This window comes from Pan paniscus, chromosome X (assembly GCF_029289425.2).
Source record: "Pan paniscus chromosome X, NHGRI_mPanPan1-v2.0_pri, whole genome shotgun sequence".
NCBI classification, from domain to species: domain Eukaryota; kingdom Metazoa; phylum Chordata; class Mammalia; order Primates; family Hominidae; genus Pan; species Pan paniscus.
The window spans coordinates 119325886-119351521 of NC_073272.2; the positions used below are offsets into that span (position 1 = coordinate 119325886).

The following is a 25636-nucleotide window of genomic DNA, read 5'->3' on the forward strand; positions in this document are numbered from 1 at the left end:
TTCTTTTGACTAGAACACTCTCCCCTAGGCATGTGAATTGCCTGCTCCCTCACCTCCTCTTTCACTCACTTTCCTATGCTTTTTCTCCATAGCACTTACCACCTTTTCATGTTCTATATAATTGTTTTTTTGTTTTGTTTTGTTTTGTTTTTAGATGGAGTCTCGTTCTGTCTTCTAGGCTGGAGTACAGTGGCGCAATCTCGGCTCACTGCAACCTCTGCTTCCTGGGTTTGAGTGATTCTCCTGCCTCAGCCTCTTGGGTAGCTGGGATTATGGGCACATGCCACCACACCCAGCTAATTTGTGTATTTTTAGTAGAGATGGGCTATCACCATGTCGGCCAGGCTGGTCTGGAACTCCTGACCTGAGGTGGTCCATCTGCCTCGGCCTCCCAAAGTGCTGGGATTACAGGCATGAGCCACCACACCCAGCCCTGTAATTGTTTTATTATTGTCTATTCCCTCCATCAGAATGTAAGCTCCATAAAGGCTGGGATTTTTGTCTTCCTGTAAAACAAGGCCTGGCAAATAGTAGGCACTCAATAAATACTTGAAGGAATGATTGCTGGTATCCACGAGGTAGACCATGAATAAGAAATATGTTAACTTGATAGCTGGTGTGAAAAGAGCCAAAATAACATCCATGAATCTAGGGGAAGGGTCGTCAGAGGAGCAGGGCTGGTACCAAGCATAGTGCCTGAAACATAACAGACATAAACATTTTATTTCCTCTTTGCCTTCCCATCCTTTCCCAAAAGTTATTTGCACCTTGGCCTGATGTTAAGATTTTGTATATGACCACACAGTCAGTGAGCCATCTATGTCCTATATTCATCCTATCCTAGTACAAATGTGCCTATTCAGAGCGTTTGGAACCTGCAGTAATCTAAAGAGGTGCAATATGCGGAGATCTTACTTCTGGTCATATATCCCTCTACCAGCTGTCTTACTAATTGGCCAGGTCAGAGGTCAGGAAATGAGACTGCTGGAGGGGAACAAGACTACACCAGAGACCACACAGAGAGAGGTCTTGGGAGAATGGCTCTTGCTCAAAATTCCAAGTATAATTTTGGAGGCGAGGATGGGAGGGACTACTGAGACAATATTACAACCTACATGTTTATGCTGCTTTAAAAATGTTTCACACCTTTTCATCTATATTAATTCATTTTCATGCCATTCCTAAGAGGTAGAGATTGTCAGTTGAGTAAAGTGGAGCATGTAAAGAAGGTTAATGACTTACACTCCTATTAATGAGGAGCACAAGCCTGTCCCAAGGTATTTCCAATATTGTAAAGATTCTTAAGGTATTTGTTGTCAAAAAGATATTTTGGGGAACAGAGGTTTAAAGTGACAAAAAACTATCACCTATAGATTCCCAATTCATAAGCAAGATGAATTCTAGAAATTCAAAAGTATGCATATGGGCAAGTGTAGGGAAGTAAGGAATTAAGTTTGTACGATTGGGCTGGGCGTGGTGGCTCACGCCTGTAATCCCAGCACTTTGGGAGGCCGAGGTGGGCGGATCACCTGAGGTCAGGAATTCGAGACCAGCCTGGGCAACAAGGTAAAACTCCGTCTCTACTAAAAATAAAAAAAATAGCTGGGTGTGGTGGCGGGCATCTATGATCCCAGCTACTCAGGAGGCTGAGGCAGGAGAATCACTTGAACCCAGGGGGCGGAGGTTGCAGTGAGCTGAGATTGCGCCACTGCACTTACACCTGGGAGACAGAGCAAGACTCCATCCTGAAAAAAACAAAAAGAGTTGGTATGACTGGTCTGGGCTAACAGTTGTCCTTCTCTTTTTTAGGATGCACCCATTGTTGTTTCTTATGTAGGCGACCACCAAGCATTAGTTCACAGGTAATGAACATTTGGAGGTTTGTTTTAAAAGGGTGGGAGAAAGGTCATCACACTCCAGGAATCCAGCAGTTGCGCAACAACAGATAGTTCATGTAATGGTCACTTTTCTTCTTTGGACCACCAAGCCCATTAGAATGGGCTGAAACTGTTCTAGAAAATTATTTTTCTTAGTGTCTGGTTTTTCATTCATTATAAGCTTGAGGATTAGTTGCTGGAGTGGGGTGGAGGCAAAGTGGGTCATGTCTATTGTTTCTAAGGAAAACTTCAATATCACATAAAATTAACTCATGTATAATAATCCCTTTTATAGCAGCTCTCTTAAAGTATCTTTACATATAAGCTCATGAATCCTTTCATTGACTGGGCTTAAGAAACAGTAAAGGATAGACATAGAGAACCTTAGCTACCTCCCCTCCCCCGCCATAAAAGAGGCTTCTTGCTTACTAGGAATATAAAAGAGTAAATAGGGAATCCCCTTTGTTTGATTTTAAAAGCTTTTGATTTAAAAATACTTTAAAAGTGTTTGTTTTTCTTCCTTTGTAGACCAGGAATGGTTCGCTTTCGAGAAAACTGGCAGAAGAATCTTACTGATGCCAAATATAGTTTCATGGAGTCATTCCCCTTCTTATTCAATCGTGTCTGATACTTACAGGATGTCTTAGGATTGTTTTTCTCATCAGGATACATTAAAAATACAATACAGCACGTCAAACCACAGAATATTTATTGAGTAATAAACTTGTGGCACACAATCCAGCTGTATTTTTTTGCATTCATTCATTTTCCATTCTGCAACCTCCATCACATTAGCAGAGTAACCAGTAAGTGTTTTCTATTTTCTAAAGTATTTTTTTCTATCACTATATGTATCACTTCTGAGTCTTACAGGCATAGAGCTGAGTTTAGAGAGTTGCTAAAATTCACCTATTGGACCAAACTAAGGTTGGTACTTGGCTGTTTGTTCCCCATCTGAGCCTAAGTCTCCAGCTTAGACACATCTCTTTATGGGCACAACTGGGAACAACAAAATGGCAACAGTTCTACAGCTCATAATATAACCAGTCTGAAGGGTTCCCCTACTCACAGACCCCTTCATTTACTGGGAGTTAAGCCTCACTGCTAAATAATATATTTTGAAACTGGAAAACTGGGCATGCTGCCTTCCACAATACACCACTATACTCATGATTGCAGGAGGGTGGCTTGGGGACCAGGGGCAATGACACGGGAAGGATACAATCATTGCCCTTACTTATCTTTGATCTTCTTCCCATCCTCACACTGAATAATCACTTGTTCCTACCTTCCCTGTGAACCTCTCTTGCCTGGCTGCAAAATTTTAAGACACCAAAGACAAAATTACATTATGCTCTGAGTGATTACTTACAAGTACATCAGAATATTTACTTACATCGAAAAGCACTGGAAAGGAGGAACACAAAATATGAAAGACAATTGATATGGTACTGAAATTTTTCTTTTTTAACTGTTAGATATTTGTGCAATAAATAAAAAAGGAGGGAAAACCATATCAGAGCAATAGGCAAGGAGGTGGCAAACTAGATAAGTCTCCTTGGAGAACAAAAAATATATTTAAAATACAATAGCCCTACTACAACTGATTTATGGCTCAGGTGACTAAACACAATTTGAAGCAGTAACAACACTCATAAGCTGAAAATAAAATACTTTTAGCCCTTTTATTCTTCTTGCCTCTTTCCCAAAGAATATGCCAACGAAGCTGTTCTTGATGTCACAATATTCATATATCGCAGAATTTCTGCATTTAAACTACCTTGCCTACTGAAAATAAGATAATCATTTCATCTCTAGGAACCAGTAACCAAAAAAAAAATGTCCTTAGAGAATACATTTTTATTTGTTTGTTTATTTAGAGACGGAGTCTCATTCTGTCTCCCAGGCCGGAGTGCAGTGGCTTGATCTCGGCTCACTGCAACCTCCACCTCCCAGGTTCAAGCAATTCTCCTGCCTCAGCCTCCCGAGTAGCTGGGACTACAGGCGTGTGCCACCACGCCCGGCTAAATTTTTTGTATTTTTAGTAGAGATGGGGTTTCACCATGTTAGCCAGGATGGTCTTGATCTCCTGACCTCATGATCCGCCCACCTCGGCCTCCCAAAGTGCTGGGATTATAGGCGTGAGCCACCACGCCCAGCTGAGAATAAAATTTTTAAGTGGGTATTACAAAATTCAGGTTTTATTATTCAGGGAAGTAGATGGATTGAGACTCAAAACTTTGGGAACTAGTTTCTTTTAACTTTTGAAAACTACAGATTTATTAGGCTAGGCAGCAACTACAATTAGGTATAAATAAACAGAAATCATTTCAAATTCAGGGGTCATTAATGCTGCTACATGCTGACTCTTTATTTCAGTAGTTGCGGGTTAAAAGTAGACATTTCCTGGAACATATATTTAATAGTATTTAAGACTGTTAATACTGTTTAATTATAAAACTTTTGGCCGGGTGTGGTGGCTCATGCCTATAATCCTAGCACTTTGGGAGGCCGAGGTGGGCGGATTGCTTGAGGTCTGGAGTTTGAGACCAGCCTGGGCAACAAGGTGAAACCTCGTCTCTACTAAATATACAAAAATTAGCTGGGCATGGTGGTGCACACTGGTAGTCCCAGCTGCTCGGGAGGCTGAGGTGGAGGATTGCTTGAGCCCAGGAGGTGGAGGTTGCAGTGAGCCGAGATTGCACCACTGAACTCTAGCCTGGGTGACAGAGGGAGACCCTGTCTCAAAAATAATAATAAAAAAACTTTTGCTCTATACTTTGAAATATGACTGCCTTATTTAAACACTTTTGAAAAACAACCACTTAAAAATATAAGGCAAGCGGGCATTTTACAATAGTATAATCAGAATGTCCTTATCACTCAGGTAATTTAAATTTATCATAGGCATGTAATAATAATGCAGATCAAATAACCTTAACAAAAACGGCCAGGCACGGTTGCTCACACCTGTAATCCCAGCATTTCAGGAGGCTGAGGCGGGCAGATCACTTGAGGTCAGGAGTTCGAGACCAGCCTGGCCAAGATGGCGAAACCCCATCTCTATTGAAAATACAAAAATTAGCCAGTTGTGGTGGTGAGTGCCTGTAATCCCAGCTACTTGGGAGGCTGAGGTGGGAGGATCACTTGAACCCAGGAGGCAGAGGTTACAGTGAGCCGAGATCACACCACTGGGCTCCAGCCTGAGTGACAGAGTGAGACTCTATCTCAAAAAACAAAAAACAGAAAACCAACCTTAATGAAAACAGCCAAAACTTCCTGGGTTCCCTCCCCCATTCACTCTTCTGACCTAATTAAAATTGAACGAAATAAACAAAGGAACAAGATCATGATATCATAGTCCCACAATTTTCCATTTCTCCCCAACTTAAAAACAAACAGAAAGGTTTAAGTGTTTAAAATGAAATCTACTTAGTATATGAAAGACAGTTAAAAATATTTAATATCATTTTAGTTTCTCTTATGAAATAATTAAGCTAAAATACTGACTCATTATATTTTTCCTTATCAGAACTCTTGACCATAGTTGACTCCTGTTCTTTTGGATGTTATCCTATCCTCAAGCTCATATCAGCTCAGATTGAAATAAAGTACTTACATGGGGATAAGAGTAGACTTCTTAAGACTTTATATTTCAAATAACTATTTTAAAGTAACTTATTAAGAATTTAGGCTGGACGCAGTGGCTCACGCCTGTAATCCCAGCACTTTGGGAGGCCAAGGCGGGCGGATCACCTGGGGTTGGGAGTTCGAGACCAGCCTGACCAACATGGAGAAACCCCATCTCTACTAAAAATACAAAATTAGCCAGGCATGGTGGCACATGCCTGTAATCCCAGCTACTCAGGAGGCTGAGGCAGGAGAATTGCTTGAACTTAGGAGGTGGAGGTTGTGGTGAGCCAAGATCACCCCATTGTACTCCAGCCTGGGCAACAAAAGCGAGATTCCATCTCAAAAAAAACAATTTAAAATATCTAATGTTCACATTTTCAATTCAACAAATCTGTGGGTTAGTTTGCTTTTTGGTTTGTTTGTTGGTTTTAGAGTGGAGGTAGGGACTTAAATCAAAACCCATTATTTCCAGGGTAGATCATATATTATAGTACACAAGTCAGTTTTCAAATTCCAGATTTGCTTTTCGCAGCAATGCCTTCATTTTGTTAACAAAAGTGGCCTCCTATATGTTCCTATCAAGTCCATTTATAACACATTCAACACAGAGGAGTGATAATTTCCCAAAAGTTCAGCTGGGGTAGAGGTGGGGGTGGGGCAGGCATCGCATAGAGCTAATAGTAGCACTGTCTCATGGTGTGAGATTGAAGTTTCTCATCTCACTAACACTTTTTGTTCAAGCCACCTCCTCCAATACAGTAGCATTTTATTCATAATTTGGATTTTTTTTTTTTTGAGACAGAGTTTCACTCTTCTTGCCCAGGCTGGAGTGCAATGTCACAATCTCGGCTCACTGCAACCTCCGCCTCCTGGATTCAAGCAATTCTCCTGCCTCAGCCTCCCGAGTAGTTGGGATTACAGGCGCCCACCACCACGCCCGGCTAATTTTTGTATTTTTTGGTAGAGACAGGGTTTCACCATGTTGGCCAGGCTGGTCTCGACTCCTGACCTCAGGTGATCCACCCGCCTTGGCCTCCCAAAGTGCTGGGATTACAGGCGTGAGCCACCGTGCCTGGCCTTTTATTTTTTTCTGAGACACAGTCTTGCTTTGTCGCCCAGGCTGGAGTGCAGTGGCACAATCTCGGCTCACTGCAACCTCCACCTCCTAGGTTCAAGCAATTCTCCTGCCTCTTCCTCTCAAGTAGCTGGGACTACAGGTGTGTGCCACCACTCCTGGCTGATTTTGTATTTTCAGTAGGGACAGGGTTTCACCATGTTGGCCAGGCTGGTCTCGAACTCCTGGCCTCAAGTGATCCACCCGCCTCAGCCTCCCAAAGTGCTGGGATTACAGGCGTGAGCAACCGTGCCCAGCCCATAATTTGGATTTTTAAACCAGAAAGTTACTATGGTCAATCCAAAATAACCCAAAGAACTTGCTAAAGTTATATCAATAAGCAGCTTTTTATTGAAGGACTGAAAGAATTAAATAGAAGGCACAGTAGCACTGTAAAGCTTTCTCAGAACATAATAATCTTTTTCTATGTATGTGTGGAACCCAGACTTTCTTTTTTGTTGTTAAAAATGTCTTCTGGACAATCAGAAAATCTTTATTTGTCATCCTTCCCTTTGGTCTTTCTGTAAACCATTTCTCGAAAACTGGCCAGAATCTTGTTCTCTCTCTTTCGTCTCTCTTCTTGGTTAAAGGATGCAAGGGCTCTCTTCTCATCAGCACTGTAGATCTGGTTCTCTTTTCGCAGTCGCACAGCCTCCATTCGGCGATGCCTGGAGAGAATTTTATTTTTGGCTTAATTTCTCAGTAATTATTTTCATAGTACATCATCATTAATCCTTTCTTACCCAGAGTGGTCTATTTAACAGCTGACAAAAATTGAAATGGGTTAAATTTCCAAAAGATCATTTATTAATATTTTAGCTGCCTGACACGTCCTTTTTTTTTGTTTTGTTTTGAGATGGAGTCTTGCTCTGTTGCCTAGGCTGGAATGCAGTGGCGCGATCTCAGCTCACTGCAACTTCCACCTCCCTGGCTCAAGCAATTCCCCCATCTCAGCCTCCTGAGTAGCTGGGATAACAGGTCTGGCTAATTTTTGCATTTTTAGTAGAGATGGGGTTTCACCATGTTGGCTAGGCTGATCTCGAACTCCTGACCTCAAGTAATCCGCCTGTCTCAGCCTCCCAAAGTGCTGAGATTACAGGCGTGAGCCACCGTGCCCGGCCCTGATATGTCTTTGATTCATTTCCACTATTCAAATAATGATCTCTGATTTCCTGTCAACATAGTAAATGTTATCCTTTTTTCTTTTCTCCTTTTTGTGAGTCTTAAAGTCTGGCTCTGTCACCAAGGCTGGAGTGCAGTGGCGCAATCTTGGCTCACTGCGACCTCTGCCTCCTGGGCTCAAGTGATTCCCCTGCCTCAGCCTCCCGAGTAGCCGGGAGTACAGGTGTGTGCCACCACGCCCGACTAATTTTTGTATTTTTAGTAGAGATGGGGTTTCGCCATGTTGGCCATGCTGGTTTCGAACTCCTGACCTCAGGTGATCCACCTGCCTCGGCCTCCCAAAGTGCTGGGATTACAGGTGTGAGCCACCATGCCTGGCCGCTATCATTAATTTCAAATACTAAGGGTATACGTCTAATTTGTTCCCAGTAAAACAATCAGAAATGGGCAAATTATTAAACTTCCTAGGTGATATATCCATTTGCCTTTGTGGAATTGGAAGTAGGATAGATAAAACATTTAACTAGTCATTAATCAGATGGAACTTCCTTCAAGGTTCTACTTTACCATAAAACCAAAAGAACCAAGTCTAGGCTGGGCATGGTGGCTCACGCCTGTAATCTCAGCACTTTGGGAGGCTGAGGCAGGCAGGTCACCTGAGGTCAGGAGTTTAAGACCAGCCTGGCCAACGTGGTGAAACCTCGTCTCTACTAAAAATACAAAAATTAGCTGGGTGTGGTGGTGGGTACCTGTAATCCCAGCTACTTGGGAGGCTGAGGCAGGAGAATCATTTGAACCCAGGAGGTGGAGGTTGCAGTGAGCTGAGATCGCGCCACTGTACTCCAGCCTGGGAGACAAGAGCGAAACTAGGTCTCAAAAAAAAAAAAAAAAAAAAAAAAAAGAACCAAGTCTAAATCTGTAATTGAACAGCAGTTTTTATCAGTGGATTTAACTTCCAAGTCTCCCTCTGTCACCCAGGCTGGAGTGCAGTGGCATAATCTCGGCTTATTGCAACCTCCGCCTCCCAGGTTCAACTGATTCTCCTGCCTCAGCCTCCTATTTCATGTACTGAATAGTTCTTTCTTTCCCCATTGATCTGACATGCTATCTCTTTCATACACTGAAGTTCCATACGTGTATGGTTATCTTTGGGCTCTGAATTTTATTTTATTTTTTTTTGAGATAGTGTTTTGCTCTTGTTGCCCAGACTAGAGTACAATGGCGAGGTCTCAGCTCACTACAACCTCCGCCTCATGGGTTCAAGCGATTCTCCTGCCTCAGCCTCCCAAGTAGCTGGGACTACAGGCACTAGCCACCATGCCCAGCTAATTTTTGTATTTTTGGTAGAGATGGGGTTTCACCATGTTGGCCAAGCTGGTCTTGAACTCCTGACCTCAGGTGATCCACCCGCCTCAGCCTCCCAAAGTGCTGGGATTACAGGCGTGAGCCACCACGCCCGGCCTCAATTTTATTCCACTGAACAATTCAGTTGTTCTCCTATGCTTTCTAAAGTGCTGTAAGCTTCATAATAAGTCCTCCTATTTGTAGGGGAAATCTTACCTTCCTGCTCTTCTTTTTCAGGAGTGACTTGGCTATTCTTGTCCTTTTAGTCTAGTATATAAATTTTAGAACTGGCTTATTAAGTTTCATGAAAAACTGTGTTGTGATTTTGATTGGGACTGTATTGAATATAAAGATCAATTTGGGAAGAAATGACAACTTTACAATATTGCCTTCCTATCCGTGAACCTGGTATCTCTCCAGCTATTTAAGTTTTCTTTAATCTTACCTTCTTGCTCTTCTTCAGAAGTGACCTGGCTATTCTTGTCCTTTTAGTGTAATATATAAATTTTAGAACCAGCTTTATAAGTCTCATAAACAACTGTTTTGTGATTTTGATTGGAACTATATTGAAGATACGGACTCTTAATGTCTTACATTTTTCCCCATAGAACCTTGGGCATCTTTTGTTAAGATTTATTCTTAAGTCTCTCATATTCTGACACTGTTATAAACGCTCAAGGTTCTAGGTTTCTGTTGTTAGTAAATAGAAATGCAGTTCATTTTTATTGGAACTGTATTGAATACACAATCTCTTAATAATGCTTTATAGTTTTCCTCACAGAGCCCTGGGCATCTTTTGTTAAGATTTATTCTGAAGTCCTTCATATTCTCTGATACTATTACAAATGTTTTCTTCTTATTTAGTTACATTTTCTAGTTGTCTGTTGCTGGTAAATAGAAATGCAATGGATTTTTGTGTACTAACCTTATATCCAACCAGTTGTTAAACCCTCCTCTCATTTATAATTTATCTGGAGATTCTTTGGGATTTTCTATGTAAACAATCAAATCATTCACCATGTCATTCACAAAAAAATGACTTTTTTTTTTAAGACGGAGTTTCACTCTTGTCACCCAGGCTGGAGTGCAATGGCACGATCTTGGCTCATTGTAACCTCCTCCTGGATTCAAGTGATTCTCCTGCTTCAGCCTCCTGAGGAGCTGGGACTACAGGTGTCCGCCACCATGCCCAGCTAATTTTTGTATTTTTGGTAAAGACAGGGTTTCACCATGTTGGCCAGGCTGGTCTTGAACTCCTGACCTCAGGTGATCCACCCAACTATGCCTCCCAAAGTGCTGGGATTACAGGCGTGAGCCACCACGCCTGGCTAAAAAATGACATTGTTATATCGCCCTTTCCAATCCTTATTATTATTATTATTGTTTTTTCAGGCTGAGTTTTGCTCTCCAGGCTGGCATGCAGTTGTGTGATCTTGGCTCATTGCAACCTCCGCCTCCTGGGTTCATGCGATTCTCCTGCTTCAGCCTCCTGAGTAGCTGGGATTACAGGTGTGTACCACCACATCTGGCTAATTTTTGTGTTTTTAGTAGAGACGGGTTTTGCCATGTTGCCCAGGCTAGTCTTGAACTCCTGGACTCAAGTGATCTGCCTGCCTTGGCCTCCCAAAGTGCTGGGATTACAGGCATGAGCCACCGTGCCCAGCCTTCCTTTCCAATCCTTGTGTCTCTAATTTCTTTTTCTTGCCTTACTGTGTGGGTCCTCCAATGCAATGCTTCAAATATTGGTCCTCAGTATTACAAGATTCTGGAGGTGCTTCAGGGTTTCTGCAAATATTTGCCTTCAGTGTCATTTAAAAATAGTTATCTACTTAAAAAAAAAGTTTATCAAGTTTTAAAGAATCCAAAATTCAATTTGATCTAAGTACTGCTGCCCTATTTGCTCATTCTCCTGGTTCTTCCTGGAACTTTTCTCTTTCCTAATTTTATATTCATTTCCCATGCTGAATCCAGTGTCTTTTTAAAATTTATTTATTTATTCATTTATTTATTAGCCAGGATATATTCTCAGCTGACCAATGTCTTTTATCATCTTTTTCTGTTATTCAGTCTCAGAAATCTGGGTCCATAAAAAACTGAAGACAAACTTGTAACCAGGAAACACTGTCTTGTGAAAATATTTTCCTAACTGCCACATTCCTCATGGGGCAGTGATAAATAGCTGAATTTAACTATATCCTCCATTGGATAAAATATCTGTAAGCAAATACCAACTAGGAAAGGACATTAGGAAGATTGATTCTTTGAAGTCAGAGATATAGCTGAGTTTGAGGCTGAGTTGCATATATACTTGGAATTGCAGAAAACCATGTTATACTAACAACACTAATATCAAACCAATATTTATACTCTACTTTTCATAAGAAACAGTCACTTAATGAAAATCAATTACCAAAATATAATTCTGGTAGTAAAAAAGAAGAAAAAGATCTAATCATGGAAACTGAGCTTAATGCCAACAACATACCTGCTACCACTCATTACATAACCTGAGCATTCAAATGATGCAATTTCTTCACTTGTCAAGCCAATTTCACCTCTTCGTGGGATACGTTTTCCAGCTTTTACATATTCAGCCATAGCTGCACCTTCACCAGGTAACAGAGCATGGCCATAGCTACAAAGTAATTCAGAATTCAGAAAAGGTCCATTAAATCATCTTAATATTAAAAGCTTATAATCTAAAGAGAGCACCAAAAATCCCCACATTTTCTCTCAAACAAGAGTAGGAATAACAGTGCTCAGCAGTAGTGTGCTAGGAAGCTCAATGTGAATTGCTTTATCCTAATTAGTGTATTAAACATTGCATTGCACTATGACCTATACAACTAACCCAGAAATGCAGAAATATTTTGAAAGAAAAGAACTGCTGTGAGTATAGATTCACAGTTTACAATTATGGATTAATTTATCCCTACAGGTATTGTCATTACTGGTTCTGGCTCCAGCTGATTCCCTTTCCCTTTTTCCCTTAAAAAATCCAAAGTATGCCAGGCACAGTGGCTCACGCCTACAATCTGAACACTTTGGGAGGCTGAGGCGGGAGGATCACCTGAGATCAGGAGCTTGAGACCAGCCTGGCCAACATAGCGAAACCCCGTCTCTACTAAAAATACAAAATTAGCCGGGCATGGTGGTGCATGCTTGTAGTCCCAGCTACTCAGGAGGCTGAGGCAGGAGAATCACTTGAACCTGGGAGGCAGAGGTTGCAGTGAGCCGAGATCGTGTCACTGCACTCCAGCCTGGGCGACAGAGCAAGGCTTTGTCTCAAAAAACAAAACAAAACAAAACAAAACAAAACAAAAAACAAAGTAGGCTGGGTGCAGTGGCTGACGCCTGTAATCTCAGCATTTTGGGAGGTTGAGGCGGGCAGATCACTTGAGATCAGGAGTTCGAGACTATACTGGCGAACATGGCGAAACCCCAGCTCTACTAAAAATACAAAAATTAGCCCGGGCGTGGCGGCAGGCGCCTGTAATCCTGGCTACTTGGGAGGCTGAGGCAGGAGAATCACTTGAATCTGGGAGGTGGAGGTTGCAGTGAGCCAAGATCATGCCACTGCACTCCAGCCTGGGCAACAGAGTGAAACTCAATCACATCACTGTGCTTCAGCCTGGGAGACAGAATGAGACTCCATCTCAAAAAAACAAAACAAAACAAACAAACAAAAAATTCTAGGCCAGGTGTGGTGGCTCACGCCTGTAATCCCAGCACTTTGGGAGGCTGAGGCAGGTGGATCATGAGGTCAGGAATTTGAGACCAGCCTGACCAACATGGTAAAACCGTATCTCTACTGAAAATACAAAAAAAAATTAGCTGAGTGTGGTGGCGCGTGCCTGTAATCCCAGTTACTCAGGAGGCTGAGGCAGGAGAATCGCTTGAACCTGGGAGGCAGAGGTTGCAGTGAGCCAAGATCACGCCACTAAACTCCAGCCTGGGCAACAGAGCGAGACTCCGTCTCACAAAAAGAAAAAAAAATTCTGCTGGTAAAAAAAGAAAAAAAGGAATAAAAAATTCTGTGAGGATCAAAGAGAAATAGAAATCACACCTACTTGTAGAGGGGAAGTATTGGGAATCAGCATATGCATCTCCTTTTGAAAAGGGCTTCGAAGGATAGTAAGGATTTTAACAGGAAGAAACTGGCGATAGGGAAGAAAACAGAGGGCAGGGAAAAGAAGGGAAGGCATACTGGATGAAGAAATAAGCTGAACATGGCATAAAAGTTGCAAAGTGCACATTAAGCCCAGGGAATATTTAGTAGTCCAGCTCAGCTGGAACCTGGAGTAGAAATAAGGGAATAGAGTCAGATAAGCTTGGCAAGGTAAGTTAGAACCAGACTTTTTGGTAGGTACTTTAGATATTATAAACACACTGCTACTTACTTCAAAGGTTTATCATCTTGAGAGGTAAGTGTTTTTGGAGCCTCTGGGCCAATTAAATCTGATGGTTCTTCAGCCTCTGCATGAAAGATATTAAGAAACACATTCACATTCTGACTAATTCGTTACTTTAATGTTTCATCTGTTCTGAGTTAGTCTATCAGAAGAACCTACTTGTTCGATCCTTCCAGGGATTTTCCAGAAACTCTTCTTGGGATTCTTTAGAGCTTGAATCACTGGACTCTTTTCTGCTCTTCTTAGACCTCTTTTTCTTATATTTCTTCCTATAGGGATTTTAATTTGATACAAATTCACTTAATCTTCCTATGTTAGAGGGCATCTTAATTTTTCTTTTCTTTTTAAATTTTGAACTGGTGACTATACATCTTAATTTTTCAAGGCAAAGAAAGGTGACAATAAAATGATCTGAATTCCCAGCTTATTCAAACTTACAAGATAATTTTACTTAAAAAAATCTGCTTCTAACTGAACCTGGGAAACAGAGCAAGACCCCGTCTCTATTAAAAAAAAAAAAAAGTAGCTGGGTGTGATGGCACACATCTGTAGTCTAAGCTATTCAGGAGGCTGAGGCGGGAGGATCACTTGAGCCCAGGAGTTCGAGGCTGCAATGAGCTATGATTAGCCCACTGCACTCCAGTCTGGGCAACAGAGCGAGACACTGCCTCTTAACAATTTTTTTAAAAAGTATTCTAACTTATTTAACCAAATCATCTTTTGCTATAAAAATTATCACTAAAGGAGGCTGGGTGTAGTGTTTCACCCCTGTAATCCCAGCACATTGGAAGACTGAGGCGGGTGGGTCACTTGAGCCCAGGGGTTAGAAACTAGCCCTGGGCAACATGACGAAACCATGTCTCTACAAAAAATACAAAAATTAGCCAGGTGTGGTGGCACACGCCTGTAGTCCCAGGTATGGGGAAAGTGGGGGCAGAGGTGGGAGGATGGCTTGATCCTGGAAGGTTGAGGTTGTAGTGAGCTGTGATCGTGCCACTGCATTCCAGCCTGGGTGACAGGGTGAGACACGGTCTCAAAAAAAAAAAATTCACTAAAGGGAACAATGAAATACAGTTCTGATGTTGTAGAAAGACAACAGAAATAAAACAGCCTAAAAAGTCCCAACAATTTGAACATTATGAATAATTTTATGTGTAATGGATTAAAATATGTCAAATATGTTTAAATCCTTGGGTTAATAATACTTTTTAAAAATCCAATTCATTATTTGAAAAGTCATTAAAACAAAAAAAAATCAAGCAATTATCCTGCTCTTACAATATAAACTATATTTCAGGGTATCTAAATAGTTGATGAGGGTAAGTTTCTCTTATAGAATCATTCTGCCTAATAAATGAAGGATAAAGCCAGGATTAGACTATCACCATTTTACAACCCCTAATGAAATAATGGATCGAGATAATGACCATCAATGGCTGTTAATATGACAAAAAGTGACAACCAGACATTATTTGCCTCCTGACAGTAAACAGCACCACTTACGAAGTATTCTTGCCCCAAACTCAAATCTGAGCCTTCTCAGGCCTCTAGACCTATTAATCTATTGGAAATACAGAGGACAGAACATGCCAAAGAATACCATAAGAATACGGTCACTGCAATTTAGGGACATTATTTGGATCCTGATTGGAATAAACTACAGAAAAAACTGCTGAGAATAGAGGAATTATTATTAAATGTTTTAGGCACAATAATAGCATTCTGGTTAAGGGTTTTTTTTTTTTTTTTAAATATAGAGACAGGATCTCGCTATGTTGCCCAGGCTGGTATTGAACTCCTGGGCTCAAGCGATCCTCCTGCCTGGCCTCCCAAAGTGCTGGGATTACAGATATGTGCCACTGTGCCTGGCCAGTTTTTTGTTTTGTTTTGTTTTAAAGAATGCCTATCTTTGTGAACCTGGGAGGCGGAGCTTGCAGTGAGCCGAGATCACGCCACTGCACTCCAGCCTGGGCAACAGAGCGAGACTTCATCTCAAAACAAAACAAAACAAAACAAAAAGAATGCCTATCTTTTAGAGAAAGGTACTGAATTGCTTATGGATGGAATGACATCTGAGATTGGGTCCAAAATAAATGATGGATGGCAGATACTGCCCATGAGTTGATAATTATTTAGACTGCATGACAGGTGCAGGAAGGATCATTATACTATTTTATGTAATTTTATATGCATTTGAAATTTTCTGGCCGGGTGCAGTGGCTCACTCCTGTAATCCCAGCACTTTGGGAGGCCAAGGTGGGAGGATCACTTGAGGTCAGGAGTTCGAAACCAGCCTGGCCAACATGGTGAAGCCCCATCTCTACTAAAAACACAAAAATTAGCCGGGCATGGTGGTGGGTGCCTATAATCCCAGCTACTCGGGAGGCTGGGACATGAGAATCGCTTGAACCTGGGAGGCGGAGGTTGTAGTTAGCTGACATCGAACCACTGCACTCTGTTGCCTGACAGAGTGAGACTCTGTCTCAAAAAAAAAAAAAAAAAAAAAAAGAAAAGAAATTTTCCATAATAAAACTTAAAAAACTGACGATCTGTGTTTCTTCTTCTTTTCCTTTTTCTTGGCTTTCTTTGCTCTCCTTTTGTTATCTTCATCTGCAAATTAAAGCACATTACAATTAAGAAAAAAATTTTTTAACTCTAAAACCGTAGTACTTTTGAGTAGGTAACTATCCTATTGCTGTCCCATTTATTGTTACAAAGAAATTACCTCATTGAAACATTTATTGCTATTTGTCACGAACTGTAGGAGGTACTATGAACATAGAAATTAAAGTCACTAGGTTTTGATGATATAGGGTATTATTATTAATTTTATTGTGTGAGATAGTGTGGTGGCTAATTAGGAAAATGCCTCTTTTTACAGGATGCATACAGAAATATTTAGGGTGGAAGTGTGATGATATTTGTAATTAACTTTGACTATCTCAGTGAAAAGCCCATATTTGAAGCAAATATGTAAAAATACCAACAACTGCCAAATCTAGGTGATTAAGTATATGGTATTAATTATACTATTCTCTTCGCTTTTCTGAATATTTAAATATTTTCGTGATAAAAAGGGAAAGAAAACTATGTGTGTGTTGGAGGGGGGAGAGAGAATCCTTTCCTGGAGCTCAGTCTAATGGAGGAGACATATAGGTAAAGAGATCAATACAATCTGGAATGATAGAGGGAAGCTTGGGGAACCTGGACACACAGAGGAGTCTCAAAATCAGACTGATTTGAGGAGGGCGGCTGAGGAATGGTTGATCAGGAAAGGTGACTCTTAAAGTAGTTCTTTGATTACAAAAGTAATGCATGCCCATTGGTGCAATGAGTAAACCAAGCTGGATGGAGGGAGAGACTGGCATTGTAGGCAGAGGGCCTCTCTACCAAGTAACAAGAGAAAGAACATGGAATACTGAGGAGACAGAAAGTAGTTTTCAGATTACAGAGGATGTTGCAAGAGAGTGTAACAGGGTATATGTGATTAGAGAGAAATGAGTCAGGGTCTGAACTTTACCCTGAAGGCTATGGAGTGCTATTGAAGGATTTTAAGTAGGTATTTGGTGTATAGGGTATTATTACTAATTTTATTGTATGAGATAGTGTTGTAGTTAAGTATAAAAATGCCTCTTTTTAAGTGTTGCATACAGAAATATTTGAAAGTTCTGTCTTCCAGCACTGAGGAAGAGAAGTGACAGGGAGGGCCAGGAAACTTCGGCGATATCAGAGGAAGGTGAATCTTTGTGTAATGTGTTAACCTCAGAGGAGGCACCTTCTGGTCAATCATCAGCCAGGAGAGAGTACAAAAAGGAGACTCTTTGTGATGCACTACCCCAGATAGGGTGCCTTCCACAAATAGGCAGCCAGCATGAAGTAGGCACTTTATGGCATACCTTTTTGAAAACTGTAGAGGTGCTCATTGGGCATGAGAATTAAACAAAAGAGCCCTTCCACTGGGCCGATGCAGCCCTGTAAGGCTTACTTTGGTACAGCCCAACCCCCTGACTTGGTCTGGTGCCATGTGCCTTGTACACTTTGCACAACCAATCCCAATCCGGAGTCAGATTGCTTAGGTTTGAATCCAAACTGTGTGACCTTAGGGATAGTACTTATAACCTGCTCTGTCTCCATTTCCTCATCTATAAGATGTACCCTACAGTTATTGTATGGATTAAATGGCAATAATAAATATAAAGCACTTATTGGGGTACCTGGCACAAGGTTAGCAAGTGTTCAAAAACTCTTCAGTATTATTAGTGTTTTCAGGAACCTTCTTCTAAAATAAGTTTTAAGAAGTAAAACTAGTTTTGAAGCAAGGCTTGCAGAATGCTGTTGGCGTTCTTACCACTGGAGTCTGTTTCAGAATCAGAGTCACTGTCGCTATCTTCAGAATACTTCTTATGTTTTCTTTTCGATGATTTTTTCTTTCTCCTTTTCTTGGACCTTTCTTTTGAATGGCTAGACTTCTTCTTTTTTTCTTCTAAGAAAGTACAAATAAAAAAATTATATTCTAAAAAACTATTTCTGAACATCAAAAGAAACAGACGATGGGCAATTTGAGTAAAAGCAAAGTCTAATGTTCAACTATTTACAAACTGATTTTTTTAATCTCTCAATAAAATAGCTTGTATTTTAAAAATACCCTTTTTTTAAAATACCTTCTGAAGTAGAAGCTGAAGTAGTGCTTTTCTTTGGCTCTTCATCCTCCACTGGTGTATGTTCATCAGAACTGAATTTAAATAAAATGGTTATAAGAATTAGGAAAGTGATGAGATATGGACCATGGAGTATAAAGATATGAACTCCAAATTTTTCAGTAACAGCATCGATTGTCCAAGAACCATTAAAAGCAAGCATTGGAGATCCTAAGGCAGAACTTGGGAATCAAAAAAACCAAAACAACAACAAAGCAAGCACTGAACTACTTTCATAAACGTGCAGTTCAAGGGTCTACCATCTTTGTAATAATAAAATAACTTATCATTTGCATAACACTTTAGAGTTTACATAGTGCTATTTAAACAAAGCAGCATGGAGGATTTATATTTTCACAAGAAACCACAGGGAAAAAGTAGAGAAACAGGAACCATAGGAAAGATTAAAGAAACTGGGTATAAGAAGGCTGAAGAAAGACTTTATAATTTTATTTTAAGCACGTAAAAGACAAATGGTAAAGCAGCAACTGTTCTGTCTCCTCAGAGCAAAAACCTAACAAACTACAGTCTAAAGAGATGTTGTTCTGTTGCAGAGAATTCTGAAAATGAGTATTATTCAAATTCTACAATAGTTTAGAAAAGGGGTTTCCACATCATATAATCTTTTCCTCTGAAGATCATACTTGGAGTAATTTAAATATTATCTAGAAAATTATTTTGGCTGGGCGCAGTGGCTCACGCCTGTAATGCCAGCACTTTGGGAGGCCGAGGTGGGCGGATCATGAGGTCAGGAGTTCAAGACCAGCCTGACCAACATGGTGAAACCCCATCTCTACTAAAAATACAAAAATTAGCCAGGCATGGTGGCATGCACCTGTAATCCCAGCTACTCGGGAGGCTGAGGCAGGAGAATCACTTGAACCTGGGAGGCGGAGGTTGTGGTGAGCCAAGATCGCACCACTGCACTCCAGCTTGGGTGACAGAGTAAGACTCTGTCTCAAAAAAAAAAAAAAAAAAAAAAAAGAAGAAAGAAAACTATTTTTAGGGTTCCTTCCAACTCTAATTCAATACATTCAGGTTCTTCAAGTGTTTTCTTTTTTTTTTCTTTTAAATAGTCTTGTTATTTGCCCAGGCTGGTCTTGAACTCCCGGGCTCAAGGAATCCACCTGCCTTGGCCTCCCAAAGTGCTGTGATTACAGGCGTGAGCCACCGCACCTGGCCTCTTCAAGCATTTTCTAAAGGTATCTGTAAGAACAAGTTTCAGATAATAATGCTTTATTATCCAATCACAAATTACAGGTTTACCTGTCAAGCACATTGTCTCAACTCAACCTAAAGTTGGCACAGAAATAGAGAGGGAAGAAGAAACTTATGAGTAGCATCAAAGAGAAAAGAAATAAGCAAAAAGAAAAAGCATTAAGTCTGCAGATAGGATTGGATATAGGAATATTAACAAAACCATACTGGTATATTCATTTTAAAAAATCTCTTTGTAGGCTGGGCGCAGTGGCTCACCCCTGTAATCCCAGCACTTTGGGAGGCTGAGGCAAGCGGATCACGAGGTCAGGAGCTCGAGACCAGCCTGGCCAACATGGTGAAACTGCCGTCTCTACTAAAAATACAAAAATTAGCCGGGCGTGGTGGCAGGCACCTGTAATCCCAGCTACTCGGGAGGCTGAGGCAGGAGAATCGCTTGAACCCAGGAGGCGGAGGTTGCAGTGAGCTGAGACCGCACCATTGCACTCCGGCCTGGGCGACAGAGCAAGACTCCATCTCAAAAAAAAAAAATCTCTTTGTAATGCCAATATCTGGCATGCAATCTGCCACTGAGTTTAGTTGAGAAAAAATAATTCAAAATAATGTGTATTATTTAACAATGAACCCTTCTATTAATAGGAAAATTATACTCCATGAATTATTTTAGATTATGCTAAAATCTACTAGCAACATGTTTTAATCTTTAGATATGTTCTATGTTTTTAAAACTTAAGGGGTAGAAGAACATAAATCACAAGAAAGAAAAATGTGAGATATATTTAAAGTTCTTCACTTAAACATTTTCACAATAGATTCAGGATTTAAACACATATTATAACATTTTAAAAATATATTTTTTAACCACTTACTCTGGTTCAGGATTCTTTGGAGAAAGTCCCCATACTTCAGGAGCTCCCAATTCTCCAATTCTCTCTCTCTCACTTAATCTCCTAGCAGATAAAGACATGTAAATTATAACTCAATGGCTGAGTTGTTTCCTAAATATATAATCAAATTCAATAGGAGTCTAGTTAAGCCTTTTTTCCCTTTATATTTTAAACATGGATAAAAACTTGGTTTAAATGTAAACTCATCACTTAAGGTCTGATGTTCTGATGATACTATCAAATGGTACAGACTATAGAAATGATGGCCTGGGAGACTGTCAAGTGCATCCATTCTGCTGAATGCATGACACAGCTCTTAACTGCTCATTTCATCATCTGTAATATGTGACAGAAACAGCTTCACATTTGTAAGTAACTTCATTTGTTTACAGATTTATGAAAGGTGAAGAGAAGTCTCTTTTGATATGGTCAAACCTTCAGTTTTCAGAAACCGAGGAATTAATGAAGAAAATAAAAATGATGCATTAGACGTAGAAAACAACTGAAGTTCTGAAAATGAAAGAAAAGTTTTTATTTTATTTTATTATTTATTTTTTTAGATGGAGTCTCGCTCTGTCGCCCAGGCTGGAGTGCAGTAGCACGATCTTGGCTCACTGCAACCTCCGCCTCCTGGGTTCAAGTAATTCTCCTGCCTCAGCCTCCTTAGTAGCCGGGATTACAGGCATGCGCCATCACGCCTGGCTAATTTTTGTATTCTTAGTAGAGATGGGGTTTCATCATGTTGGCCAGGCTGGTCTCAAACTCCTGACCTCAGGAGATCCACCTCAGGTGCTGGGATTACAGGCGTGAGCCACTGCACCCGGCCCGAAATAAAAGTTTTTTATTTTTTTGTAGAGATGAGGTCTTGCCGCCAGGCGCGGTGGCACATGCCTGTAATCCCAGCACTTTGGGAGGCTGAGGCGGGCGGATTGCTTGAGATCAGGAGGTCAAGACCAGCCTGGCCAACATGGTGAAACCCCGTCTCTAGTAAAAATACAAAAATTAGCCAGGCGTGGTGGCGCATGCCTGTAATCCTGGCTACTAGGGAGGCTGAGGCAGGAGAATCGCTTAAACCCAGGAGGTGGAAGTTTCAGTGAGCCAAGATCGCACCACTGCACTCTAACCTGGGAGACAGAGCGAGACTCCGTCTCAAAAAAAAAAAGAGGTCTTGCTTTGTTGTCCAGGCTGATCTTGAACTCCTGGCCTCGAGCAATCCTCTTGCCTCAGCCTCCCAAAGCGTTGGGATCACAGGCATGAGCCACTGCACCTAGTCAAAAAGTTTCATTTAACAAAAAATATACTTGGGGCTGGGCGTGGTGGCTCACGCCTGTAATCCCAACACTTTGGGAGGCCGAGGCAGGTGGATCACCTGAGGTCAGGAGTTCAAGATCAGCCTGGCCAACATGGTAAAACCCTGTCTCTACTAGAAAAAATACAAAAATTAGCTGGACACGGTGGCATGTGCCTGTAGTCCCAGCTATTCAGAAGGCTGAGGCTGGAGAATCCCTTGAACCCTGGAGGTGGAGGTTGCAGTGAGCCAAGGTCACGCCACTGCACATGACAGCCTGGGTGATAGAGTGAGACTCTTATCTCAAAATAAAAAAACAAAAAAAAAACTATACTCAATGAGATACAAGGTTTGTTCCCTCTCTGTTTTCCTTTTAGTTCCTTTTTGGAAAAAGAGTGCATTTTGTATCTATTCTTTGAAGGACACTAAAATTTGTTTCTTCTTTTGTTTTATGCCTATGGTTTCTTCTGTTTTAATTTTTGATATTCCTCATAAACTAAAAAACAAAACAAAACAAAGACTAAGGCTCATTCTCTCAAAGTTTAGCTGCTTGTGACTCCATTTGTTTTTAAAAATCCTTCCAAAATAAATATAATTGCAATGAGTTTTTGTATAAATTGTTTTTGCTTCCTTAATCAGGGGAAAAGGTATTATAACTATGCAGAGTCAGACTGAGAGGGTTTCCCACCTGAAGTAACAGACAATTTAAAAGGTAACATATTTATAGCTGTACTTGGAATGTATGGATATCGGGGGAAGAACGCCTACCAGGCTGTAAACAGCAGGAAGTCCTGTTGTCACCTGGTTTCATCTGTAATGTTAAGATAAATTATTGGCCGGGCCCAGCACTTTGGGAGGCTGAGGCGGGTGGATCACCTGAGGTCAGGAGTTCGAGACCAGCCTGGCCAACATGGCGAAACCCCGTCTCTACTAAAAATACAAAAATTAGCTGGGTGTGGTGGTGCATACCTGTAATCCCAGCTATTCAGGAGATTGAGGCAGAAGAACCACTTGAACCCAGGAGGTGGAGGCTGCAGTGAGCCGAGACTGCACCACTGCATTCCAGCCTGGGAGACAGAGCGAGACTCCATCTCAAAAAAAAAAAAAAAAGATAAATTATTTATTTTCTAAATGTACATATGCAAGTTTCATCCAAGCACTTCTGACATCTTTTGGTGAGGATTCTCCAAGAAGAAACTATTTACTTTTTGACTGACATAGCCTGTGGGTATGTTTCTGAAAAATGTAACTTGGAGAGATGGGTCTCCAACCTAACTCAGGACTGTTTTTACTGTTTTTGCTCCCATGCATGAAACATTAATAGCTAACACTTATGGAATAGTTATGTTCCAGCCACTTAATTATTACAATCCCCAAATCCCTAGTACTTATTTTATCCCCTTTTTAATCCATAGTACTTATTTTATCCCCCTTTTAATGATGAAGAAATGGAGCCCAGAGAGGTTAAGTAACTTGACCAAGGTCACACAGCTATTAAGTGGCAAATAAAGGCTTCATACTCAGTCTGATTCTGGAGTTTGTCCTTTTCCTTTCTTTCTTCCTGTTCTTCTCTTTGTTTTTTTTCGTTTGTTTGTTTTTGAGACAGCATCTCCTTCTGTCACCCAAGCTGGAGTGCAGTGGTGAGATCATGGCTCACGGCAGCCTTGGCCTTTCCAGCTCAAGTGATCCTCCCACTTCAGCATCCCCAGTACCTGAAATTACAAGCACATGCCACCACGCCCAGCTGATTTTTAAAACACTTTTTGTAGAGACAGGGTATCCCTATATTGCCTAGGCTGGTCCTGAACTCCTGGATTCAAGTGATCCTCCTGCCTTGGCCTCCTAAAGTGTTGGGATTACAGGCATGAGCCTCTGCGCCCAGCCAAAAAATGCATAGTTTTAAGGAGAAAGGAAAAGGCTCATAATTATTGCTGTGTAAGTCTTAATATCTTGTTTATTGTTAAATTATGTGTCAGGCACTGTACTAAGTTATTTACATGCACTTATATGTTTTAAAAAATGAGAAACTTAGAAATATTACAGGCATTGAGAGGTAGGTTAAAGTTCCAACAGTTGGGAGATGTCTTGAGTCTTTTTCTTCCGGCAGTGGGAGGTAATAAAGTATAGTGATGAAAAGGACAGGTTCGGCAGGGCATGTGGGGTCATACCTGTAATCTCTGCACTTCCGGAGGCCAACGTGGGAGGATCACTTGAGCCCAGAAATTCGATACCAGCCTGGGCAACATGGTGAAACCCTGTCTCTACCAAAAAATACGAAAATAAGCCGGGTGTGGTGGTGCGCACCTATAGTCCCAGCTATGAGGGAGGCTGAGGTGGGAGGATCACTTGAGCCCAAGAAGGTGGAGGCTGCAGTGAGCCAAGATTGCACCACTGCACTCCAGCCTGGGCGACAGAGCTAGACCCTGTCTCAAAAACAAAACAAAACAATCCCCAAGCTATGCATTCTTCCACTCCAATACTCACTTTGATTAGAGATCTAGTCTCATCCTGGCGTCATTTTTCGAGGTCAAGACTGAGACCACTTAACAAGACCTTCCTCAAAGTGGGGTCATCTATAGCTTATCAGATCACTTTTCCTACATGCATCTAATCGTCTTGTCTGAGGGGAAGGTTTATTTCCTCTCCAACTTAAACCCTTGATTTCATCCCTTCCTAATTCCCCACAAAACATTTCTACATAAATATCCTGTTATCTCAGACCTGTAAGTTCCTTCATTCAACAAGCAATGGTTGAGCGCCTATAAAGTACCAGGCACTTAGAATTCTGTGATCAGAATTCTCCTCCGTTCACTGGCTCCTCCTTTCCATCAGCTCAGTCTAGTGGGGAATACAAATATATTCACGAATGATAATGACACAACCAGGTAAATGCTACAGTTCTGGTAGGTCTGAACTCTCGGCAATATTCGCTAACAAGACAGGAGGCGGAAGGGGGTAGCGGGAGACCAGGGCACTATATGAAGGGGCCTGAGGGTAAGGGAAAATGAAAAGGACGAATAAAGGGTTGTCGTGGGTGGATTAAAGAAAGGGATGAAAATGGGCGCAAGGCAAGCAGAGTGAGCGAAATGCGAATAGTCAGAAGCGGAATGAATGATAGATCGGACTCCAAAGGCACGTAGGCTCGTACAAGAGAAAGTGCGGCCGTCTCACTCACTTCTGCCGCAGGCTCTCCTCCCTCTCCTTGTCGAGGAGGCTAGGCCAAGGCTTGTCGCTCCCGTAGGGGCGCGAGTAGCTGCCGTAATAGACTGACGAGGAGGCAGAAGCGAAGGGGATGCCCCGGGGCGCAGAGGGCCGCTCTCTAGAACGCGACCGGGAGCGTGAGCGGTAGGACTGGTTTCGGGAGCCTTGGCTGAGGCCACCCAGCTGATGGGTGAGTCCATTCCGGTCCCCGGACCGAGAGCAAGAGTGCGAGCGAGAGCGGCGGCCCCGCGGGGAGCGGGCAGATTTGCTGGGCTTCGGACTCTTCGACGAACTGCGACGTCTTCCCCCCGAGCCCGAGGCCTCCCTATCCGGGCTGCGCGAGCCGGACACCGGAGCCATGGCTACTGGGGGGCCCCAGCAGCCGTGGGACAAGGGGGCGCTCTCGCGAGCCTAGGAAGATGTCTGTTGCCTTGGTTCCCGGGACCTGCCGCTGCGGAACAGCCCAAATCTGAGGAAACCTTGGACACAGTTCTGGGTACTTCTGCAAAACCCTTCCCCGGATCTAGGCGGTCGTCACCGACAGGAAGCGATGTGTGCATCAATATAAATAAGCCGGTGGGGCAACTAGATTGCGTGCATCCTTCCAGTTCCGAGTGAGGCTCCTCAAGTCTAAGCAAGAGACCAAGTTCTTTCTCAGCCTTGAACTTGAAACACTTGAAGGGAAGTATATATTTCAAACACAATATACAGTATACATTTCACTGAGTGGCCGTATGAACAAGACAGTTAATTCTGCTTGTGTTTCATGTGCTTTCTGTGTGTATTTATATATAAATGTGTGTGTGTGTGTATGTCATGTATGAAAGTATGAATGTATATTTT

At 41.7% G+C, this 25636-nt stretch overlaps 2 protein-coding genes across 2 annotated transcripts in view; one reads left to right on the forward strand and one right to left on the reverse strand.

The window, feature by feature from the left end:
* AKAP14 (A-kinase anchoring protein 14) overlaps positions 1-7081 on the forward strand; it is a 30431-nt gene extending 23350 nt beyond the window's left edge. The window contains exons 6-7 of the mRNA XM_003806400.5: positions 1810-1862; positions 2406-7081. Of these exons, the coding sequence (XP_003806448.1) occupies positions 1810-1862; positions 2406-2505 (153 nt within the window). The 3' untranslated portion in view covers positions 2506-7081. The remainder of the gene's footprint in view (positions 1-1809; positions 1863-2405) is intronic.
* On the reverse strand, positions 6948-25335 carry NKAP (NFKB activating protein). The gene is made up of 9 exons (XM_003806402.6): positions 24768-25335; positions 20287-20367; positions 18164-18234; positions 17851-17985; positions 16049-16112; positions 13662-13771; positions 13491-13566; positions 11576-11725; positions 6948-7292 (listed from the first exon to the last, which is right to left on the reverse strand). Exons 1-9 carry the CDS (start codon positions 25151-25153, stop codon positions 7118-7120), a joined length of 1248 nt encoding a protein of 415 aa, XP_003806450.1. The 5' UTR covers positions 25154-25335; the 3' UTR covers positions 6948-7117.
* Between the last annotated feature and the right edge of the window lie 301 nt (positions 25336-25636).